At 41.9% G+C, this 23,578-nt stretch overlaps 1 protein-coding gene across 3 annotated transcripts in view; it reads right to left on the bottom strand.

Annotated features, from left to right (window-relative positions):
• The window catches only part of PTPRT (protein tyrosine phosphatase receptor type T), a 475,775-nt gene that overhangs the window by 66,842 nt on the left and 385,355 nt on the right, over positions 1-23,578 (bottom strand). For all 3 annotated transcript variants that reach the window (XM_075108692.1, XM_075108691.1, XM_075108690.1), the window contains exons 14-15: positions 10,067-10,202; positions 2,794-2,823 (exon numbers count right to left, since the gene is read on the bottom strand). In XM_075108692.1, coding sequence (XP_074964793.1) covers positions 2,794-2,823; positions 10,067-10,202 — 166 coding nt within the window. The remainder of the gene's footprint in view (positions 1-2,793; positions 2,824-10,066; positions 10,203-23,578) is intronic.

The raw sequence follows: 23,578 nt of genomic DNA, 5'->3' as shown, positions 1-23,578 counted from the left end.
CCATATGGTCGTATTTAAGGGTCTGCCAGCAGATCTATTCGTCAACCTGCTTTTCAACACTGGTAACTCCTTCAACTGAATTTTGCTTCAGGACTAAAGCATCCATATGAGGTCATTGCATGGAAACCAATTCTATTTATAAAATCTATATATACATGCATTGCTGCTCTTACTTTCACAACATTTCAAATAAACTTAAATCAAACCTCTCTGCTCATAAGAGGCTGTAGCAATTTCTATCAGCTTTGGCTAAGAATTACACAGTCCTCAGCCATTTGAGATTTTCATCTGCAATCATAATGAAGCATTCTATTTCATGTGAAACTTGAAACACTAAATTCAATAAACCTTCATGATATGCTCCCTCATGGATTCTCCCGCTTTCTTTCCTCGCTACTGGAACATCTTTGTACCCTGACTGTGGTTGGGGCGGGGGGGGGGGGGGGGGATAAGAGCTTGGTTTTGCCAGATCAGGGAACAGAACAAATGTCAACCGGAAAACAAATGTTGACATGTACAGCCTGATGATGGAACTATTTGCGGCGTGATGGCTATTTACACGTGACCTCTGCCACAGTGATGTTGCAGCTAGCAGAGCTCATGCCTGATGGGGTACCTGGGACACCGTAAGCACAGAGCTCTCTGCAAAAAAATGTTGGGTGCAGTTCTGGGGAGATATAGTTACATGATTCCTGCATCCTGAGCTCAAATCTCAACTGAGTGCTTCAGTGGGGTGCTATGAACACACGAGCTTGCCTGATGATAGCTCTGTCTTTTCTCTATTGTGATATGCTGCACGGTGCATATCTGCCTTATTACATCTTATTAAAGCACTTGTTTCTGCTACTGCTGAAGCTCATTGTAACCTCAGGCTTCGGTGACCTCCAGAGTTTTGTCTCTTCACTTTTCCTGAGTCGCTCTCCTGTTCCCTGAGAAAAAAGTTCCAATATATTGATCCACAGAAGCCATTACAAGACAGCAAAGAGACTGCTTAACGATACCCTTACTTCCTCTGCAGCGGAGTAATCCTCAGCTGGCTGCTTAAAGCAACGTTGTTGTAAAATGGGGTCACAAAGGGTTCTGAAGCTGATTCATGTTTTTAAATATACACATTTCAAAATAAATTAAAGCAGGGAACAATCAGACCACATACTGCCTGCTGGAAGAAGACAAAATTATAATGGAAAATGGGAGACTGATTTTTTCAGGCAATGGTGCTGAAGTAAGGCAACAAAAACAGTAGAACAGTGCAGGAGGCACTTTTCTGACATTCATGAGAAATGCGCAGAAGAGGAATGGTTGTAGCAAGAAACGTGACTAGCTAGGAGCACCTTCACGTTAAAACCACCCCTTACTTTAGCAGTTAGTTAAACTTCTCTTGAAATCTGGATACTTAAGGTCAAATTCCGTTCTTGATGAACCACTGTGAAGTCCAGAAGAAACAGAGTTACTCTGCATTTACAATTACGTAACTGGGCAAAGCCAAGGCTCATTATGGTGTCTTCAGGCTCCTCACACACTTAGCAAGTGAGGAAGGTTCCTCTCTCAGTTATTTTCTGATAGGTCATCGAGAAGTGAAATCACTCCAGCAGGCGGTACACGGGGATCCTCATACTCGACTCCTTTGCTGTCTTCTTTGGATGTAAATCAACTCACATGAAAAAGAAGTCAACTTTCACTAAAAGGGCAGAATATAAATGCACTCATTTTGCTGACCTGCTGAACACCTTCCAGATGTGTCCACAGGAGAAAGTCACCAGATCAAGACAAAGATGAACTGTATGAACAGGCGAAGAAGGAGGTTTCCAGGGGCGGCAGGCTAGGAGGGGCTAGCAGAGCAGATGTGGCCCTTTCGACAACTTTGTTTATGCCAGAGCCCTGGAAAGCCTGGCAGGTTGCTGCTCTTGCAGGAAAGGTTTAGGTCAGTGATACAGCTGCTGCTTCTGAGAGATGGAGAGGGGGAACCTGTTTCTTTCAGCAGTAACCGTTGCCTTCTCCATCCCTCCCAACCCTCTGGTGGCAACAAAGGCATCCAACTCAATCCTCCAGGACTCTTTCCTCACGTCATTGATCCAGTCCTCTCCTCCTCCTGATCCTCAGCTATCTATTATCATGGCAGAAACAGCTTGGCCCTGATTATTTTCCAGCCCCTCAACCTTTAGACAACAGATGGCTCTGGAGCTACTGATGTGTGAATCATTTTCACGTGCCTTAACAACTGCCTTAATTATGCAGCATTGTCATTAGGACCAGACAGGTGATTTAGATCTGAATATCTGAACCATTTCATTATCCAATGGCCTAAACTGACACTCGGAACCTGGCAGCTCCAGGAACAGGGATGTTTGCTCAGATAATGTCAAGTCCTAGCTGTCAGAAACCTTACATTTTTTAAAAAGCTTATATCCGTGGCTTAGTAATTCCCAACAATAACTTTCAGGTGTGAATTTCCCCCGCAGTCTGGCTAAATACGATGGACAATGAAAAACAGTGCAGCTGCGACACTCTGTATTTGTCCATTAGCATTTGAAGAACTACGAACCATAACTGACATATCTGTGGACACTTACGTGCTTGCAGGCACAGTTATAGGTGCAGTGGTGCAACAGGGAAAGCATTAACAGTGTGGAAGTGAGAAAATAAAACACAAGCTGCTGGGAAGACAAGGATAAATGCAATGGTACAAAAAAAAAAAAAAAAAAAAAGAAGTGGTAAAAGAAAAGAATACAACAAAGCACAACATTACCACAGGGTGAGTACACTCAAGAAACGTCATCCCAGCCAAGTACTTACAAGTAATAGGAGTAGGAATATGCGTTTCTTCTAAATATCGATGGCCAGTCAGATGAACAAAATATCCAAAAGGAGAAAAAAAGAAAAATACATAATTAGATTTATATGAACTCTAGGATCTTTGTCAATATACAAAGTATTTGTGCTGCCTCTCGTACAGAGGTACTATTCTCCTACACTTTTTTCAGGAGCTATACGTCAGTGAGGAATGGATACTGAGCTGGAGACAGGAAACATAGGCTGTGTTTCCACTTCTGCTACTGACGAGTGTAACCATGAATAAATCCCCTCACTTCTTTCTTCCTTAACTTTGCCATGTCAGTCACATGGGTAGTGAGACTTCCCTTTGCCTGTAAAGTGCTTTGAGATTGTTGGAATAAAAAGAAATACGTAAGAAGTATTAATATAAATAACAATAAATAGGAAAGCGACAACGTAAGAACACCACAATTTTGGAATATTTAGACAATGAACAAATTGTGTAATGATAAATCAAGTTTCATCAAACTCTAAAATGCAAATAGTTCATTAACGATTCAAGCATCACTACATATTTATAGATGATGACTGGGGTATGCATTAGCTGTCTGCGTCACTGTGATTAAGCATTCTCTATTACAGTTTTTCAACAATACACTTCAGAATATTTTGATATGTTTTTGAGCAGCAGCTCGAAACGAGCCTTGGTAATCAGTTATAACTGAAGAGGTGATGTCTGCCCTCTTATAAGTGGAAAGAGGCTGTTTCACAACAGATCTAGCACATGTTACAGATTCACAGCAAGGCACAAGGGCGCCTCGAAAGCAGCAGCGATGGTCAAGACAGAGACAAACGAAGAAACACAAACGTCTACCTTTTGCACAACTTTAAAATCACATCCTTGAAGACGCTGCAAACACTAGGAAGCTCTTACAAGTATAAAAGCAGGGTTCAAGTGTTCACTTTTATGGTTGCTCTGAACACAAGTTTCACAAGCACATGTGGAAACCAGATTCGGTGCCATTTCTGTGCGCAATCGCCCCCTTTGCTATGCAAACACTGGGTAAAGGACAGTGACCTACAGATACTCCAGAGAGTTACTCTGAAATAACACCTTTTGTCTGGTGGTGGCCCTTGCTATAAGCCTGAAATTCTCACCAGATTCCTGATATATGCCAAGTTATTTGAATGACACCGATTCCAAGGTACACCTGAATGTATTCATAACCTAATGCTATCATCTCCTGAAACCCAGAAATCCTACATGTGATAGCAATGCACCAGTTAAGGGGCGGTCATCGTCACAGAGCTTCACTGTGAAATTTCAAGTTCCTCGGATCCTCTAAACAAAGGGAAGAATCGCCAGGATGTGGAAAATGAGAGCCCCCACAGCTGACCCCCCGCATCCCCAAAATTATTCCACTGATTAAACCCCTCTGATACGCCAGTGCCAGGTTTCACACAACACTGTCAACTGTAGCTGTTCCGTTGAACATCTTGCTGTACTTTCTGCTTTTCTCATGTCTCAGCCAGCGGACATAGGCGATCACGCAAGGCTCTTAGTGCTCATTAAAAATCTGCCTGTCCCTCAAGGTTACAGAGGAAAGCTCAGAAATATTTTTTCCATAAGGATAGAAAATAAAGGAAGACAAGCAAAAGGAGGATTATATTTTGGAATCAGCCAGGCCATTTTGGCTCAAATTCTCCCAAAATATGCAACCTAAACCAGGAACTTGCTAAGGAGTATTTCAAAACTAACTGTTAAAACTGGTCAGAGTTACAGATCACTAAAAACATGACCTGATCCCAGAATGTACCACACAACCTGAAAACCCTGCCTGTCATCCACCTTAAATATGGACACAGAAGGGACACGGGTCACCGAATGCGCAAATATCCCTTCAGTAATTCTACCCCATAGCTTGCGCGTGTTCCGCTCAAGAGGCGTTTGGGTTTTATTTAATTATTTTAAGGTAACAACCTAAACCCTGATCTAGAATAAGGAGCTGAATATTCATAGAAGGAACAAATCCTAGACCCTACATAGCCCCAAATCTCCTTTTTTTTTGCTACCAACAGCAGTTTAAAGAACTTGTTTACCGTGCACCCATGACAGGCTGTCTGATCCTGCTTATTCAGTCTTATGCTTAAAGGGGTCAGTAGAGGCTTTGTCTGCTCAAACGCACAAGCCTGAGAAGTGTCACATTCTTCACCCCAGGGAAACGCAAGTCACAATTACACTGGAGTTAAAACTGTCCAGACGAAACCAGAACTGACCAAAATCTAATGCTTTTGGGAAGCAAAGTCAAAGGGGATTTTCTCCAGAAAAGAAGTTTGCAAATGTCTTGTTTTTCTTGTTTCAGCTTGTTTTTGCTAACCAGTCCTGTATTCTCCAGTACACAAAAACATTTAACTAATATTAAGGACAAACAATCAAGCTCCTTAGAGAATTAACAGTGTTTATACAATAAAAATGAAGTATTTCAAGGTATGTATCTATTAATGAAAGAAAGCGGTACTGCCTTATGTGGGCAAATGCACCCACGTGGGCACTAATCGCCAGCTGTAGATTAACAGCCTAAATTAGGGTTCAGTAATTTTGCATCCATATACATACGATGATATTGGAGCTGCAAACATGTAACTCATGTAGCTAGCGGGTTCCCCCAAAACCAAGGAAGCCAATTTTATTAATGGTTTTGATTTTGGATACTTAAAACAGAAATTTATACACACACAGGATTTTTACATAGATATACACACACAGAAACTTTAGCGGACTTACTGTAGGCAACCCGAGGGTTCAACTACAACTTTTAGATAAAAAATGTAAAGTCAAACCCAAATCTTCCACTGCATAACCATTCTGGCTGAATAAATTTAGCTTCACATATCCGACTAAACCCTATAAAACATTGGCAGCCCCCAGAAATCCGCCAGTTGCTAGAGTTTTTGCAACACGGTCTATTGAAACTATGAGCAACTGGGCAACACTTGCTCATGCCTTGCATAGGAAAGGTTCAGAAAAGTATGCTGGTTTGGTGCAGCTCACAGGAACAAAAAACTGCTTCCGCTGATCTGCCCAATCCTAATCTCAGACCAATGCCTGCCTTCTTTTAGTGTTTCTGTCTCTTCTAATCTCTCTCCTTCCTTCGCTCTTTGCACTGGTTAACAAAACCCTTCATTCAGGAAAGCCACTACTGTGCCTATTACCAATGAACTACGATGCCCTGGACCGTGAACAAATGTCACTGTGATATTTTCCAGCTCCATTCGAAGAAAATGCCTTAAGTTTGTCTAATTAAATTATTTTTCTGCATTGTTGCCTTGCAAGACTACACTGTCACGGACACTCTGGCGTTAGCCTTAGTGAACTGAAAAGGGGAACTCTTTTAAAAGTAAGGTTAATGCAAAAATCGACTGCAAGAGCTTAAGCGCCTAACACTTCTGTTTGAAAATAGAAAGAGAACTTTGTTGTTAAACTGTCCTCTCAGAAAAGTGTGAGTTTTAAGCTGTGCTCCCCCAGAAGTTCAAATCAATCTGTGGTCCAAAGCAGCCTTTCCAATCCGCATCAGTTTACAAATGAAATGAGCCTGGCAGGCTTAAGTTCATCTTCAGGGAACACCTGTCGACATGCAGCTCCAGGCCTCAGCCGGACGTGACTGGTGGCGCCCATTCAAGGGAGACCCAGAACCGATGGAATCAGCAGGTTTGTCAGCGATGCTGGAGGCATGCTACGCAGAGCTAGAGAGAGCAAGCCTCCAAAACCTCTTGCTGCACTGTTACAGCTTCTAAATGGGAAAAGATTTTAAAGTCAATGAGCCAGTTTATTTCTTATAATAGTGTGTATTCCAGTGGGTAACCTCGCAAATGACAGCAAACAGGCAGAGGGGTACAGACTGCAGTGATTTCGCTTGTCTGCACTGGAGGGGGGGAAGGAAGTGACAGAGGAAGAAGTATTTTTCCAGCTCTAGAGAGGAACGGGGGAGAATTTATACTTCTACTACTCCCACTCTTCTCCTTTCTAATTTTAATTTTGAAGAAAGATGCTCAGGTTAACAGAACCTATGGCAAAGCCAGATGTAGAAAAGTTCTGTCCATGGGACATGACGCCCAAGTTCACTATCCATTGCTGCTTCTGGGACCACACTAGTTCCACAGAACTTGTGCGCTGCATTAGGGGCCAGCTCAGGTCAGCGCTAGCTTGGGAATTTTTATATCAAACAAATGGATCCTCAGACTCCAGCCTCTAGAACTTGCTCTGCATTATAAGTATTTTTGATTCCGCATTTGTCTGCGTTTCTCTGTCTGTGAGATATCAACTGATATTGTTCCAGCAGTGACAGCCAAAAAATCCTAAGAATCAAATGTTGGGAAAAACTGGGTCCGGATAGATCTCCTCATCATTTGCTTAGCTGAATTAAACATGTATCAGAAAAAAATTAAAGCTAAAATCCAGTGATTTTATATACCTGCTAACTAAACTATATAATGCAGTCTTTAAGTTTCCTCCTGACCTCTAATGAAAGCTTTCTATATTATGCATAATATATGTAGAACCCATCTAAAAAGAAGTACAAGCAAAAAATCTGATAACCTAAATGAGCTGTAATTCTTTACATTTTCTTTGAAGGTTTCCTACATATTGATAACCTGGCCTTTTCCTGGTTTTCCAGTTTCCACCGGAAGACAGAAGATTAAGCAAAGACTTTGAATCATTGATCTGTATCAAGACCACTCCACATTGATGCATTTCTCAGAATAAGAATGATGAAAATTTCTTCCACAGTATTTGGAGAAAAAAAAAACCACTTGCCCAAAATTCTACCTCTGAGAAATTTCCTAACTGTTTTCAAATTTATATAAAAAGATAGATTGACAGCAATCACAGTGTTTAACAGCAAGAGTCCCACGTTTACATTTCAAAAGATGTGGTAGCCTGTTTGGGAATATGAGTTTGATGTGAAACCTAAAAATTTGAGAAAATACACAGACGTTGCAAGTATTACCTTCTCCTCAGTATTTAAAGTATACTGCCTCGTAAGAGTACCCTTACCTCTCTGGCTTAGTCCTTAGCAGGCTACACCACAGAAAAATTGTCCTGAAATAAGGGATTCCTGGTCGTCATGAAAAATCATTGTTTCTTTTCTGCCCAGCAATACACATGATTTATAATAACAATAATACATGGTGGGACAGAAATGCTATCAACATTTAATAGCTGATGCAACACACCAGGAAGTTCAGACGTGGCATTACTCTGACAGTTTTCCTTACAAGTTTTACCTTTCGAGCTGAAAATAAAAGCTTTTATTAAAGAGTGTTCAGGAAGGTTACAGGGATGGATGAGGGCTGAGCATTAAACAAACCAGTAGCACAGCTCAATTTTTCCTGAAACTCTTTTTCTGCTTTTCATTGGAGGCATCCGGGTTTTTTCTGCTTATGAACTGAAAAGCTCCCGGGAGACTGGAATCAGCGACATCTATACTGTTTGGGTTTATCATTGAACAGAAGTGCAGCAGATGTGACTACAAAACACGTGCACATTTGTCCACAAAATCTGAAAATCTTGCACACAACACAATTTGGACAAACAGTCTAGATTGCCCACACCTTCAGTTAATTCAACAGGAATTCACAGTAGTCAGTACATAATGACTGGTTTTGCAGAATGAGATCATTTGGAAAGACTACTCAAAGGACATCTAGTCCAACCTCCTGCTTAAAGCAGTTTCACTCACAGCAAGTCCTTCAGGATCTTGTCCAAGCCAAGGTTTTAATTTCTCCCAGGATGGAGATTCTCCACCTCTGAACCATTTTGGTAACGCTCCTTTGGACTTGCTCTAATATATCCGTGCCTTTCTTGTACTGAGGAACCCCAAGCTGGACACAGTATGCCCGGAGCAATCTCACCAGTGGCAAACAGAAGGGAATAATCACTTGCCTCAACCTGCTGGCGACACTTTTGCTAACACCACCCAGATGCAGAGGACCTTCTTTGCTGCAAAGCCACATTGCTGACTCGTGTTTGACTTGCCCACCAAGACCTCCAGGTCCTTCTCCGCAAACCTGTCTGTACTGTTGCAGGGGATTACTCTATCCCAGATGCAGGACTTCGCCTTTGCTAAACTTCATGAGGTTCCCATCAGCCCATTTCTCCAGCCTCTGAAGGTCCTTCTAAATAGCAGCCCTGCACTCCAGCATCTGTAGCATGGAGTTATGCCATTTACATATGGGCTCTGGATTAAGATAGAGGAGATCATATCTAGATTTAACAGCTGCTCTTATTTTCAGGAAATGTGTGACTGTCATAGAGATAAGAAATCTCAAAGGAACAGAGCTCTGCTTGGAAAGCTGCACTCCCTGCAGCACAGGGCAGTGTTAGGTTTACGGTTGGACTTGATGATCTTAAAGATCTTTTCCAACCTAAACAATCCTATGACGCTAGACAAGGTGCTGCCAGGCTACCTAGCTCCTGTTTCACTCAGAATCCAATTACTGCTGAAAAGTAGGGTTCACTTCAGAAATGTGGTAAGAACATACACAAAATACATCCTTTCCTCAAGAAAATCTCTTGCCTAAGTGGTTTTCTGAATCAGTATATTACACTGTAAATGTGGAGCTCTTCAAATAGTAACAACTACAGTGATCTTCTTCAAGGTGTAAGTGCAAATGGTCCAAAGAAAATTACACAAAATCAACTGTTTGAATAAATTTCATTACCATGCATGATTTTTCCAGGTTTCATTCCCCCGTAAACCCAAGCTAACCCTTGGGAAGATGCTAACCCTCAGCAAGAGGCAATATTCCAGCTGAACCCTGTCTGCAAAGAAATTGCTGTGTGAAAATATGTCTCTCCAAGACTCACTTGGGGGCAAGACCCTTGATCACATTCTTTTACAATATTATTTTTCTTGACTGTTAAGAAAGAATTCTTGTATTCTACTAGGCCACTGTTGTACTTAGTGCACAGGCCCACCCCATGCCCACTTCCATTGCCTCGTTATCGCTTTGTCCTTCTCCACAAATTTTCATGCATTATCCCTTCTCATTAATTATAAATTAATTATCATTCCCTCTTTGCAGTAACAACCATTCTTTGTTGCTCATATAGTATCTGCCAGAACAGGCATCTCTGCTGGGACAACTTCCTAGTGGTAGCATTACGTAAAGAGGTGTTAACTGCTGCCCCCCGTAACACAAATGGAATGTTTTATCTCTACCAAATTTATTCTTTTTGAAGAGACAATGCTTTTGGCAGAAGGCCCAAGATAGAAGCAAAGCAGAAACTTACCTTCTCTTGATGGTAAGCATTGCTCCCAAGAGGATAATAACAAACATCAGAAGGCCAGCTATAACTCCGGCCATTTTCACCGTGCTGTCAACTTGCTTTTCTGGTTCCACTGCATTGGAATTCTGGGTGGAAGCTCCTTAAAAGATGGAAGGAGAGGAAGGAGGAGATAAAAAGAGAATTTATGCAATGATCCACTTTAAATATTCATTTGAAAGCCTAACAACATATTTGCAATTACATTGCCATAGAGGATTGTCCATCTAACTAAACCTGCCTTTAATAAGGGCTAATGACAGATAATTCAGAACAGTAAAAAAAAAAAAAAAATACCAGTGTAATACAACTGACTCTAATATTTTACCATAGTATGTTGTAATGGGGAATTTACTCTTCTGAAGTACTCAGCATACACCCAAAAGCAGGAGAAGTAATAGCAGTTATAATTTTCATCTCAAATAGTGTAAGTGGAGGTGCAAGCCTCGCTCATCGAAATAATGAATGTAAGAGTTTGCAGTAACATATCCCATAATTCTACTTGCCATAACTTTTCTTCTTCTAAAGTCAGAACACATTTGTATTTCTCACTATGCTGGAGGCCTGGTTTTTGTAAACCTACGGTTACAACTACGCGTGCAACAAGCATTAATCCAACGCACAGAGCACCCTCCACATCATCTAATGTATTCCACGCATGGGATCTTCTGTGGCCCAGGAAAGATAAGATTTGTATTTGATATTTTTGTTTGTTTTTTTTTTTAAGAGCAAAGCCTACACACCTAAAAATAAACATATGTAGGAACATTACTTGCACAGCATTTCGTCTTTTACTTCTGTCACGATCTGGCTTCAAGGGCCTTTTGCTCCTGTAATACCTGAGGGCCTTGCAGAGCGCTACGCTCTCCGCTGCTGCTGGGCCTGCTTGCATAGTGCTTACCTTAGCTCTTCTGACTTCACTACTTGCTCCACAGAATTTTTCCAGATATGGCTTAATCCGTGGAGCTTGATTTGGAAAGCCTCACAAGATTTGAGTCGTGGCTACTCTAAAGACTAAATGAGCCCATCTTTGTTATATTCCTGATATACTTAACTACTCCTAAAAATATCACCATTGCATTTGACGAGGTTAAATTAATTCATGTTACATAAGATCACAATCTTATCTTGGTCTTCACCTTTGCTGCTGGAGTCAGCCAAGTCTTCCTCTACAGCTTAAACACAATAGGAAAAGGGAATGAAAGCTGAAAACAGAGTGCCGTCATTAGAAGACCATAATGTTTTGCTCTTTGACAACTCTGTGCTGCTGACCTGCAGGAAAAGCTGAATCACTTCTGTTCATGAAATAGGTTGCTTAGGGAGGTATTCAACCTAGTTCACATGTTGGTGAGACAGTAGAGAGCCTCACTGGGTTATTCTTTGGCCCATTTGCCACACGTTAAACTGCATATGCTTTAAAAGATCTCACGTCTGCAAGGATGAGTCCCAACAGTCACCACGTCCAAATTATATAACTGAATATAGGGCTTTCTGACATGTTCTGAATAGGGCCTTAGCTGACGGACTTCCAGGGATGAAGATCTAATCTTGAATGAAGCATTATATTCTCCTGTCATCATATCTTGAAGAGTACGTATAGAACAATGAATGCAAAACAAGAAAACTCACTACATGCAGTGATAAAAGTATGATTTCACTTTTCCTACAGCTAAGCTGTTAATCTAGTTTGCCACAGCAAAACACAATATTTACCAAGCAAAAATGCTGGCTGTCTGAAACACACATGTAATTTTCAGCTTTTTGTCCCTGACAATTCTACTGCTCTGCTGTGTCCACCAATTTTCCCATTCAGTTAAGAGTTCACCAGTAACTTCTGTGTGTGCATGTCTGAAATGCATTAATGGGACTCCTGAGTGTGAAAATAAAATAATATATCAGTTGCATATTACCATCTTTATCTGACAGCATCTCTTACAATCTTGGATCAAATCTGCCCGAGAGGTGAGCTATAAGCCATCATACAGGCACTCCCGACACTATCACACAACAAAGTAAATGATAAAGGTACAATTTTTCCTGAAAATGGCTAAGACTCTACTCGTTTGAAGTGAAACTCAGAAGTACTCCAAATTATCCTTCACTTGAGTTGCAGTTAGTCCTATGACCTCAAATAATAGGTGTTGGAGAATGGTTTTCCACCACAAACAGCACAGTCAGACACCCTCCATTCTTGTACCATCTGAATGCCTTCATGAATTGTGAGCCACGTTAAAAAAAAAAATAAGAACGTGCTGTCATCTCCATCCTCTAATCCACTAGATCGGTTTGATTTTGCCAGGCTGTTGCTTGTTACTACAGGCAATGTGCGGTCACTGTATTTTTAGCCGATATTTCTCATCCCATTATAGACTACTGCAGTTCTAGAAAGAGAATAAAGGCTTATTATCCATCCTGACACCTATACACTGTGGTGACTGATTCACTTGAGTCTTCTACATAACTCTTTCTATCTATCTTGGCAAATGCCAACAACTCCTTTAGGCTACTAGTCCAACCATTTTTAAATTGTCTCAGCTAATAGCGCCTAGGAATTGATAATATGACAGTGTCAGTAAATTTCTGGGTCTTGGATTCTTAAAGCTTTGCAATGAAACATTATTACTGTAAAAGTCCATTGTCTTCCTGCCGTTCTGGCCTATTTTCCTTGTAGATGCCTAAACCTACTATGGTTGCTCATACTCCCACCTGCATCACCACCAGCTGTAGGTAAGGAGACCGCTTCTCTTCTGGCAGAAGGAGGTCTGTGAGCTATTACTGTACTTGCAGGAGATGACTTCTGCTGCTCCCGAGAGTAACACTTTTTCAGAATTAGTTTTGCTTCTCTCTTTTACTGGCACGCACATCTGAACTCCTCTGAGCGCTGAAGCCCATAAAAACTGCTCAGATGGCCACTTCATTCAAATATCTTTAAACACACTTGGAAAGCTCTGCACTACTGTACTTGAGGGGCCACCCTTTTGTTTCTGAAAAACAATGTTTATATACTGCTGACGTTAAAAGGGAAAGAAAATAAAACATAACCATATTTTCTAGTGGTTACTTCCACTACATTTCCTGGAATAGATTGTTCCTTGTAACTGAAACTGGATACTGGAATAATAGGATATAGAACAGGTCACCACTGTTATTATGTGTGTATTTCAGTGGCACCCAGAGCCCCTGCTAAGGCCAGGACCCCATTACACTGTACTAACATGAAGTAGGACAATTTTCTGCCCTAAGCTTACTTTCTTAATAAGGAAGGCAAATGATAGAAGACAGTGCCAGAGAAGCAAAGACTGTAGGTCCCTTGACTCCCTATCTGTGCATTATCTGCTAGGCCAGGCTGCTGCTTTCAGAGATACACATTAACATACTGTACAAAATGCACCTTCCCAGACACTTGACCAGTGCCATGAATCCGACTTTCACAGGCACTGGCATTCACCCAGCGCTCCATTTTACATTCACAGCTATTTCAAGATTTTAGTTCTTTCCCACCAACCTAATTTACTTTGCTTTTTCAACCCCTTTCATGACTCCCCAGAGATCCGGCATCTGGCAGTGAGACAGAACGCGTTCATGCGGCACATTCATGGGAGATATCATTCTGGTGGTGCTGCAGAGATGCAGAGAGAGCAGAGCAAGGGCAAATGGGTTCTTTCCCAGAGTTGCCTGTCTCATCAGTCCACGAGAAGTCAAGTTGATGGATCATCAAGCACTGAATTTTTTTTTTTTTTTTTCAGTAAAGTGCTCACAGTCACCAAAGGTGTAATCTGGCTCTCCTGCTGTGGATTCACAGATACCTAAATCCCAGACTAGTTTGGTACGGTACAACTACTGGAAGCATGGTTTCATATTGTGCCAGCTCCCTGCGGCTTTCAACCTTTTAAATTCCTCCTTGCTTCAGATTGTGGTTAAAGCTGACCCTGAAGTGACTGATGCCTTAAGGACAAGAATTTTGAAATCCAAAATTAATTTCAGTATAGATGGCTGCCATTCGTATTCCAGAGTTAAATCTTTCACGAGATTTCTTCAGCTGAAAGTGTTTCCGTCCCCAAGGAATAGATGACGTGCTTAGCTTTGAGCTGGTGGATGGTTTGCAACTGATTCCAACAGCCTAAACTCAAGTTTTTGCCAATCACAGCTAAAGAGGAGAACCTTCCCAAAATGCTAAGAAAGTGGAAAATCATCCACTTACCAGCAAGGGTTCATACATAGCATTATACACTCCTAGAGTGATATTCATGTGTACTTTAAATCGTCTTAATGTCCAGGCAAGGTAAGTAATAAATTATGTTATTTACTTTATAGATCTGGGCAGAGTAAGGAGATGCCTTTGGTATCACAGGCACCCGGCAGCTCAGCTGATGACTGACATTTCTGGACTGACACCCTGTGGCAATTCCATCGGACCGTGCAACCCGTCGCAGATGGGGACGGGGGGATGGGGTGCGACAGAGGGGGAAACAGCAACGGCAGCGAAGTGAAAGATACCACGGCAATCCTGCACCCGGCAATTTATGCACAGATACATTATTAGAAAACAGGAAGCCACCGGATACAACGTGACCTTCTCTGGGGAGGTGGCACCCTGAAGAACATCCAGGAAAGAATGATTATTGAGTGCACGTAGCTAAGCAGGACTGATAATACAAGTTTCTTCTGTAAAATCTCTTCCACAAACTGTTATTTGAAACATTCTTTATTTAAAGCAGCAATTACATATTGCATAAAAAAAAATTAAAAACTGACAGGAAAAATAATTCAAAAGAGCCATAGGCAGGAGGAGAAGATGGGTATTTATGTGAGATTTCCAGCTGGCAAGGCATAAAGAACAAAGTGCTCCATGGAAGCGGTACCACAATCATCAGCAGCTGTGTCACCACGTAGGGGAGAGAAGCATCCGACACCACAACAGAAGAGAAAGCAAACAAAATGGCTCTAAGGACGGCTGGGTCAAATACACGGGGCAAGAAGGAGGCAGTACAGGTGTGAATGTGGGAGGGAGGGACAAAACGGGAGAAGCAACACAAGTAATGGGACGTTCAGCCATGGCCAGATGACAGGAAAGACCCAGAAAGGGGACAAGTCAGGCTGGCAAATACTAGGTTTGGTTTCAAACTGTAACACCTCAGAATACAACTTCTTCAGATAGAAGGTCACTCTTGAAACAAAAACCAATCAGAAAAATTGCTTCAAAGCATTATTTAAACCAGAAAAATTAATGAAAAATAATGGGTTCAAAGTCATTATGAGTTAAAATGAGCTGCTCAATCAGAGTAATTTCTTTGTAGCACATAATGACCAGGCAGCATGCTGAATGTAAAATTTCCTAATAGACCTAAAGGCTTATTTTCAAAAGATAGTTATTCTCAAATCATTTGTAAACATAATTTCCTTTTCTTTTTCTTTTTTTATGGTGCTTTCTACGAGCGGCCCACAAATGATTAAAGCATCTCTGCATGTAGAAATGTTTTCCCTTATGTTTTCAGAAGCTGATTATATCTGTACCTCTGAAACATAGTCTCCAGGCAATGGAGAGAGGCACGGAGCCTCCAGGCAAAGGGCAGAGGGGCACCTCTAAGAAAGACACTGCTGAGATAAAGGTGGAAGGTCACCATTTTACACCTTGATCCAGAATGCCGGTTAGCCAACCCTACCCAGCAGCAGCCTCTGCGTCAGCTGGCCGCGCACAAGGGCTGTGGAAGGCAGGTTGGTTTGCAACATTCGGCAGTGTATACCAGAGTACTGCGACTGAGACAAGCTATGCACGGTACCAGTGCTACTGCATATCATAAGCCAGCAAAGTGAAACAGCTCATCAAATCTGACAGACAGATTCCACTTTGGCTATTTCTTCATTGTAATTCGTTAGAAAAATTAATACCACCAACAGTATCACTACACATAACGTCAGTACACCAATTTTCCACCTCCAGTTATCGAAGACTGCAAACAGCACAGGCTTCAGATTACAATGAGACATTCTCATTTCTTTAAAAAAGCTCAAAAGGAGTGGAAAGAATGATGAGAGCCAAAAGCTTTCAACCATATTCTAAGCGGAGAGAGCAGCAAACCAAAGCAGTCCTGGAGAGAAAGACAGACCAGAATTTATATGAGGGATTATCAGGCATACAGGTCGAATCTGTAGGAGGATGAGGGTAAACACACAGCAAGGAATCAAGATTAGCATTACTAAACTGAACGAGAATTAAAAAATAGCAGTCAGAGAATAATTGATTCTGGAGATTCCAGGCAAATCCACCACAAAGGCTTTTCTTTCCTCCTCCTGTTTTTTCTTCCTCTCTCTTCAGAACAGAAGCACTTAATTTGTGCTAAAGGCAGATATATGGCCCCCAAGAATGAGAAAGGCTATTACATTTACTTGAAAGAAGAGCTGAGATAAAGAGCAGCTGTTGTGATGCCTACAAGTGATGCGATGGTTCAGAGGGTTACAGCACGTTCCCATTTTAACTCTCCACTTTTGCAGAGCGCTATTTAGAAACTAGCTTAAAATTATAAAAAATGGAAAACAAGTTAAATTCCTATTATCACAAGTTCAAATCTACAAATGTGACTTAATTTTTGTACGGTCTTAAACAGACACAGGGACATCAATCCTTTGACTGATACATGCAAAAACTTTACAGTGCCTGACAACGCTATGGACGTACATTAGACTCGTCGCACCCTACAAACAAAAGCTCTCTCTTGCGCCAGCCAGACACATCTAAGCCGTTACTCTGCTCTCATCATGGCTATCATTAAAATTCCACAGCCACAGCAGCTGCAGAAATTACAAAACCAGTGAGCAAATCCAGGGGTGGGTATAAAATGAATACTGCAATAAGGCCACCTTTTGGGGCCAGCTGGTCAAAGGTGCTTTAAGTACTATGGTGGCCTACAAAAATGTGCCTGATAAGACTTCACCCTCAAGCTGACTGAGCAGCATGCAAAGGCAGATACTCACCATTTTACAGTAAAAAGGGAGTCTCACGGCCAACACATTAGGGAGTGTGTGTATACAAGCTCTACGTGTGCTGCATAAAGTACCGGGAAACTTTCTGTACTTTACCAAGCTGAAGCAGCACTTCCAGGTGTGTCTTGAATGAAGATTTTTCTTTTCCTCTACAGCGGTATTACAAAACAGTCTCTTTCACACCTACCTCTCTTGTGACATTGTCACATATTCTAATGCTACCATATAGTTTTAAAATGTCCAGTTCCTGGAAGAAACTGAGAAGCTAATGCATTAATAACAACCCTGGTTCTGAACATTGGCTCATTGAAAAACCTATGCAAGCAAACAGAGGCGTAATGTATTTGTAATAGCCTTGGGTCTGTCATACCTTTGGAAATGCTATTTAAGGCCACTGACAATGACAATCTTTTTATAAAAACTTTTTAAGTGATCCACAGTACCTGACCAGTGGCTGATACACCTTAGAAAACATCTCCAGACATCAGGAAATGCAGAAGAAATACTGACTCCCCAAAGAAATTGCTGTAAGCGCATGAAGGTTAGGAACATGCAGCCCTGCTGCCCTCTAAATGAAACAGCCCTCCCGCTCCGGCTGCCCCCTCCTCTGCCCCGTCTCTCAGCCCCTGTGCACAAGGCTTCAGTGGACATTCAGATATTTCTTCCTGTAAACCTTCAAGCAGAAGAGAAGGGAGAAAACAAACAACTCTGAATTTCACAACCGAGTCATCATGCATTGCTCCTTGTGTTAAAACTAAATAAAGCAAAACAAACCCTTTCTGGTCTGACCTTCACTTCTGGCTTTAATGTCCGGCTACTGCTTTCCCCCTCCTTTGCCTGGCTGCCAGTTCATCTGCAAACAAATGTGACGGCACAACCCACAGCCACAACACACGGCCAACAGCATCCCTTCACACCAGGAAGGTATTGTTTAGGGGACAACAGCCTCCATAGCACTCCAGGTAAATCCATACCGGCTTTGACTCCAGGAGGACTTGGCTCACACAGCGATAATCAATTTTATTCTGCTTTTTCTAAAGACCCCTCTTTTGTGAAGCGACCCACCCTATCCCAGCAGTGGATGCTCTGAATTACGGAGGTGATACTTTCAGTCCACTGTTGCTAATCTATCCCAAATTTTACCTTAAACACTGTGTCTTTCTCAGCCTTTCCCCTCCCGCTGCGTATTTCAACTGGGGAGCCCAAGATTAGGATCTGTCAGCACAGGAGAGCTCTAGAGCAGACAGTGTCCTCTAGAAACTGGGCTGAAGCTATCAAACTCGGTTCACTTGTGGCCTCATCCAGTTTGGTACCAGGTTCTCGACTCATACAAAGTTGGTGCATTAGCTCCCTGGGTCAAGGAAACCCCTAAAGTCATCATTTTCAATCCCTCTAAGTCTTGATACCAAATTTGGTGCAAATAGAGATGCTCACTGGGTTACGTGGGCACCCATGTGCCAGGAAGTTTGAGTTGTCTTCTCATATTTGTCAATAAGAGCAATATAAGTGTGCCTGTTATTAACAATTAATTACGGTGATACACAAACTTGTGCTAAAAAAAACCCCAACTTTTAGAAGGCAGATATTTGTTCACGGGAAGAGAAAAAAACACCCACTTTCATGCATTCAACTTAAAAAGTGTGATAAAACCCTCTGAAATAAATAGCACAAAACAGAATAGACCTGTCAAAGGAATAACATTTCAGTGTATCAGAAGACAAAATGCAGTAACAAACAGATTTGAAGTGGGATTAGAGCTATTTAAACAATACATTACCTGTCTACAAAACCATAATATATTTCAGAAAACAAGAGTCCTCTTAAATGAAAATTTGAGGGACCAAGAGCTATTAAATGAACAGTTTTCATATGCAACAAAACTGTATGTGAACAGTAAGAATTTTTTTCCTCCTCATTTTCCACTGTTTTTTTGCAGTATCTCTCCCCCACCACCACCTCCCGCCATGATTTCACTGGTCACCTTTCAGACCCAGGTTCATTTCTCACGTCTCAAGGTCGTTAAGCACTCATCTCCCAGGAAGTCCCCTTTTTCAGTGGCGATGCACTACCAAAAAGCAGGACTATTTCTCTTAATCTTAAAGGCATTTGAGCTTCACAATAATCCCAGTACCTTTCTGCCCCTGTAACATTACAGGTGCCCTGATGTGTAGTTAGAGTAATTCTTGGGTGAGGAAGTCATAGCTAGATAGGAATATAACCATGCAGCACTGGGAGAGGAACATTCCTACAAAAATTTAATCCATCCCAAAACTGAGAAACCAACCTTCCTTTTTCCTCCCCTTTGTATTAATCACACGTTACTCTGTCACATCCCCTAAGTCGTTCTATGCACATCAGGCTAAAGCAGAAGAAACTATTTCCACAAGCAGACGGGATTTCCCCTCCAGATTTAAATTCCCTCAGTGAAACGATGGTACCGGTCCCAGTGTCATACACAAGGAGGCAAGTTTATGACACACAGGCCTTCAAGTTCATTCTGGTGGAAACTGCAAAACGCTTGAGAAGTTGTGAACGTCCCCACTAGCGATCTGTGAATGACTTTACATAGTGCTACTGAGGCTCGATTCTGCAATGTCTCCGATTCCTGCAGAAGTTTCTATACAAAGGACTAACAGAATTTAGTTTTCATTTTCCTGTCATCACTTCTTCAACAGCAGGACTCAGCTGCCTAAGAGTCACTGTAATAATGAGCCCCAGAAAAGGCCGTAGCTACTTTAACTCAAAAACGCAAGGTCATCTCCACGCATGCTCAGGGAGACCTTCGGCCCCTGCAGAGGGCCAGCGAGGGATCCGTGGGGCTCTTCTGTCATACTCAAGCACTCCTGCAAAGACTTAAGTGGTGTTTGGGCCTCCAGATGACCCTCTGCACAGGTGCATATTCACTTCGGAGACAAGGAGTGCCATAAAAGGATTTCCCACTTTATTCTGTAGTTAGAATAATTGTAAAAGTGTTTTCCCACGCAAACTAAATACGAAACAAGAAGTCTCAAAGCTGCTCAGGCTTCTTGAAGTTTGAGCAGTTTTCCTTTTCCTTAACTGATAATCACCTGTGCTCAAGAGGCTGGGAGGGTTTCGCGTGGTCACCTCTTGTCTACCTATTACTGCTAAGAGCAAGCAAAATCATTCCCAGGCAGCATGCACAAGAAAAAAAAGGGAAAAAAAAATAAAACTGTATCTCATAATGGTTATTAACGTTCCATTCTTTCATTTGCAAGAACTCACATTTTAAAGAAAGAAGAAATGAGTATCAGGAGATAAGGAACCATTAATGAGCCCTCTGCCTTGGTTTCAATTACATTGTGAAATTAATTTAATGCACTTTAAGAATACAAGAGGTAATCGCTCTCTCTTGGTAAGGGGTTGCAATTCTGTCTAATAAAGCGTCAATATAAATATGTTGCTTTGAGACAGGGGGAACAAGTCAGTTAATTCAGAAAGAATGGGACATATTAAAACAAACGCTATCAAGGAAACCAAATGGCAAAACTAATAAATAAACTAGCTGAATGAAAATTGTATGGCAGAGAGCTGGTAAATCTGGGTTTAATGAGAAACTTATTTTTAAAGAGTGTTTTATGCTAATGATATGCATCCAAGTGACTAATGCTGTGAAAGACAACATTACTCCAGTAATTTAAAAAAGAGGAGTAGCCCATGTAAGGAGAGATGTTTATGGATGGAAGTGGTAAATCTGAGACCAATGAACCTCAAAATAAATGCATACGTAGATACAAAAGGTTAATAACGCTCGTGGAATTAAAACATGCTGGCAAAATGTGAAATGGCTACACAGACTGGGCAAATGCAGCGAGCTTTCTGATGGATTGTCAGATGTCACCACAGCAAAGGCTGACGATGAGTCCTTGTCACTGGCCCCTTCCACTGGCATCAGCCAACTCTTACACTGAGACACTGGATGGAAGGAAACAAGCTCAACAGATGTGCTTGGCCAGTTGCGTATCTACTGGCTTTGCTTTGGAGGATGCACTACCGGTGTCACGACCTAGTGCTCTGAAATGCCGAACCTCTCCCTGACATTTCATAAGCCAATGCACAAAGATTTGAGGGATCTTTCTTGCGACCACAAGGCACAAGTTCATCTAAACAGGAGCAGGACGTAGACAACCCTGCAGGAGTGCACTGCTGGGAGAGATGGGAAGCAGCTCCTGCGTGGAGCTGACCTGAACTGAAAAGGGGTCGATCTGAACAGTCTATTTCTTGCTAAAAGGGGAGGAGAGAAAACCGGGAAATCTCCACACCTCTCTTTAATGGACTAAAACACTTTTTAAAGAGTTGTCTGCTTTCATTTTCTTGGTTTCGAGGCAATGGGACGTACAAAGCGAATTGCCTCCCAGCCTGCTGAAGTAGCGACAGCGGAACAGCCTCATGCGTCTCTCAAGTAATTAAAGCTACTCAGCTTCCGAACAGGTGCCTTGCAGCAACACCCAAGATGTGTTACAAGCCCCCAGTAACACACTGCCTAACACATTTTATTGCCTAATTACTCCCACACTCACATTTACTGCCCTTGTTAATCCAGCACTTCAAGAGAATACTTGCCTTGCTTAAACATGTTTTGATCCTAATCTTCCTGCCATTGGGGTAAATCAGAATTCATTTCGCTAACATTAATGGAGCTACTGCAGTGTCAAATGTCTAGGAATGGAAAAATTAGGCCTATAGCCCAAAATGAATGTTTAGTCTGGCACCAGTAGTATGTATTTATTTTCTTGTGTCAAAACAAAATATGCTTTTGCTCTGGTACCAACTCAAAGCGGAGCTTTTAAGCTGTCAATGCTAAGATTAGCCCCGACTTCAAAAAAAGTTTTTTTTCAATTTTCTGCCTCATACCAAAACCACCACAGCAATATCTTTCTAGCAGCTCTGATGATTTTGTTCAAGACAGACTACAGGTTTGCTCATTCTCTCCTCTGAAAGACAACGATGCAAATAAAGGCGAATACAGGGCAGCACCATTAAAGATAATCAATATAATGAGGAGACAGAAGACAGCACAGACACAGTAGGTCACCTAGAACACCCCAGCTATCAGCCTTTGATCAGGTCACAGTGTAATTATACTTTTGTGATTGTCTCTGTCCGTTGCCACACAGCAGAGAGGGCAGATATGGCACCCTTTTCAGGGGCTGGGATGTGGAGTGGCTGAGTCCTACTATTCATACAGAGCTGATGCATGGTGGGAATTCAGCCTCACAACGTATGGAAATCTGAAACTATGGGAAAGCTCCAAACCACAGCTATTGCTCAGCTGCTTATACTTCACACAGGTGCCAGCAATGAAAGACACTGTTGCATCATTAAGACTACAAATTCACTTGCGATGCTACCTTTCTTGTGAGCTGCAGGCAATACGGTACCTTTGAAGACTTAAACTTGCATAAAATTAGCCAGGGTTGTGCATAGTCCACTGTCCTTGCTAATGGTCAGTGTCCTGGTTTCAGCTGGGATAGAGTTACTTTTCCCCCTAGTACCTGGTATAGCGCTGTGATTTGGATTTGGTATGAGAATAATGTTGATAACACCCATGATCTTAGTTGTTGCTAAGCAGTGCTTACACTGAGTCAAGGACTTCTCAGCTTCCCATGCTCTGCCAGGCGCACAAGAAACTGGGAGGGAGGGGACACAGGCAGGACAGCTGACCCCAACTGGTCAAAGGGATATTCCTTACCACATGGCCTCATGCTCAGCGTATAAACTGAGGGGACATTCGGAGTGATGGCGTTTGTCTTCCCGAGTCACCGTTCCGCATGATGGAGCCCTGATCTCCTGGGGATGGCTGAGCACCTCCTGCCCGTGGGAGGGAGTGAATGAATTCCCCGGTTTGCTTGGCTTGTGCGTGCGGCTTTCGCTTTCCCTGTTAAGCTGTCTTTATCTCAGCCCATGAGTTTTCTTGCTTTTACTCTTCCAGTTCTCTCCCCCATCCCACCTGGGGGAGTGGGAGAGCAGCTGTGTGGGGCTTAGTTGCCGGCTGGGGTTAAACCATGACAGTCAGCCGCTGAGAAATACAACATTGCAATTCACAGAGTGAGGACAAGAAAAAAATAAAAATAATAAGAAAAAAAATTTCTACAGAGATTTCTACACTGCATGTATTGAAATAAGACATCTGCCTATAAATCAAAATTGATATCCATTGAGACAGTGAGAACAAACACTAGAACTACCATCATTTCTTGTCCTTTTCCATTCACGTCAATCAAGAAAAATCCTAAAGAATAACATCACAAAAAAACAGTAGCTCTAGGCATCCTCAGGCTCTACCATCTCTTTCATATCTCTTATCAAGTTAATATTAGTAAGAGATCCTTTTTCAAAAAGAGACGGCATTCAGAAATGACAGCATGAGGGTAGCTTATTGACTCTTCCTGGTGACCTAACAGCTTAACAAAAATGAAATCAGTTTGCAGAAGTCAACTCAAGGTCAAACATTTATGTGACACTTTCTGAAGCACCCAA

This window comes from Phalacrocorax aristotelis, chromosome 13 (genome assembly GCF_949628215.1).
Source record: "Phalacrocorax aristotelis chromosome 13, bGulAri2.1, whole genome shotgun sequence".
NCBI classification, from domain to species: domain Eukaryota; kingdom Metazoa; phylum Chordata; class Aves; order Suliformes; family Phalacrocoracidae; genus Phalacrocorax; species Phalacrocorax aristotelis.
The sequence above is the reverse complement of the archived record's forward strand: the minus strand, read 5'-3'. Positions and strand labels throughout refer to the sequence as shown.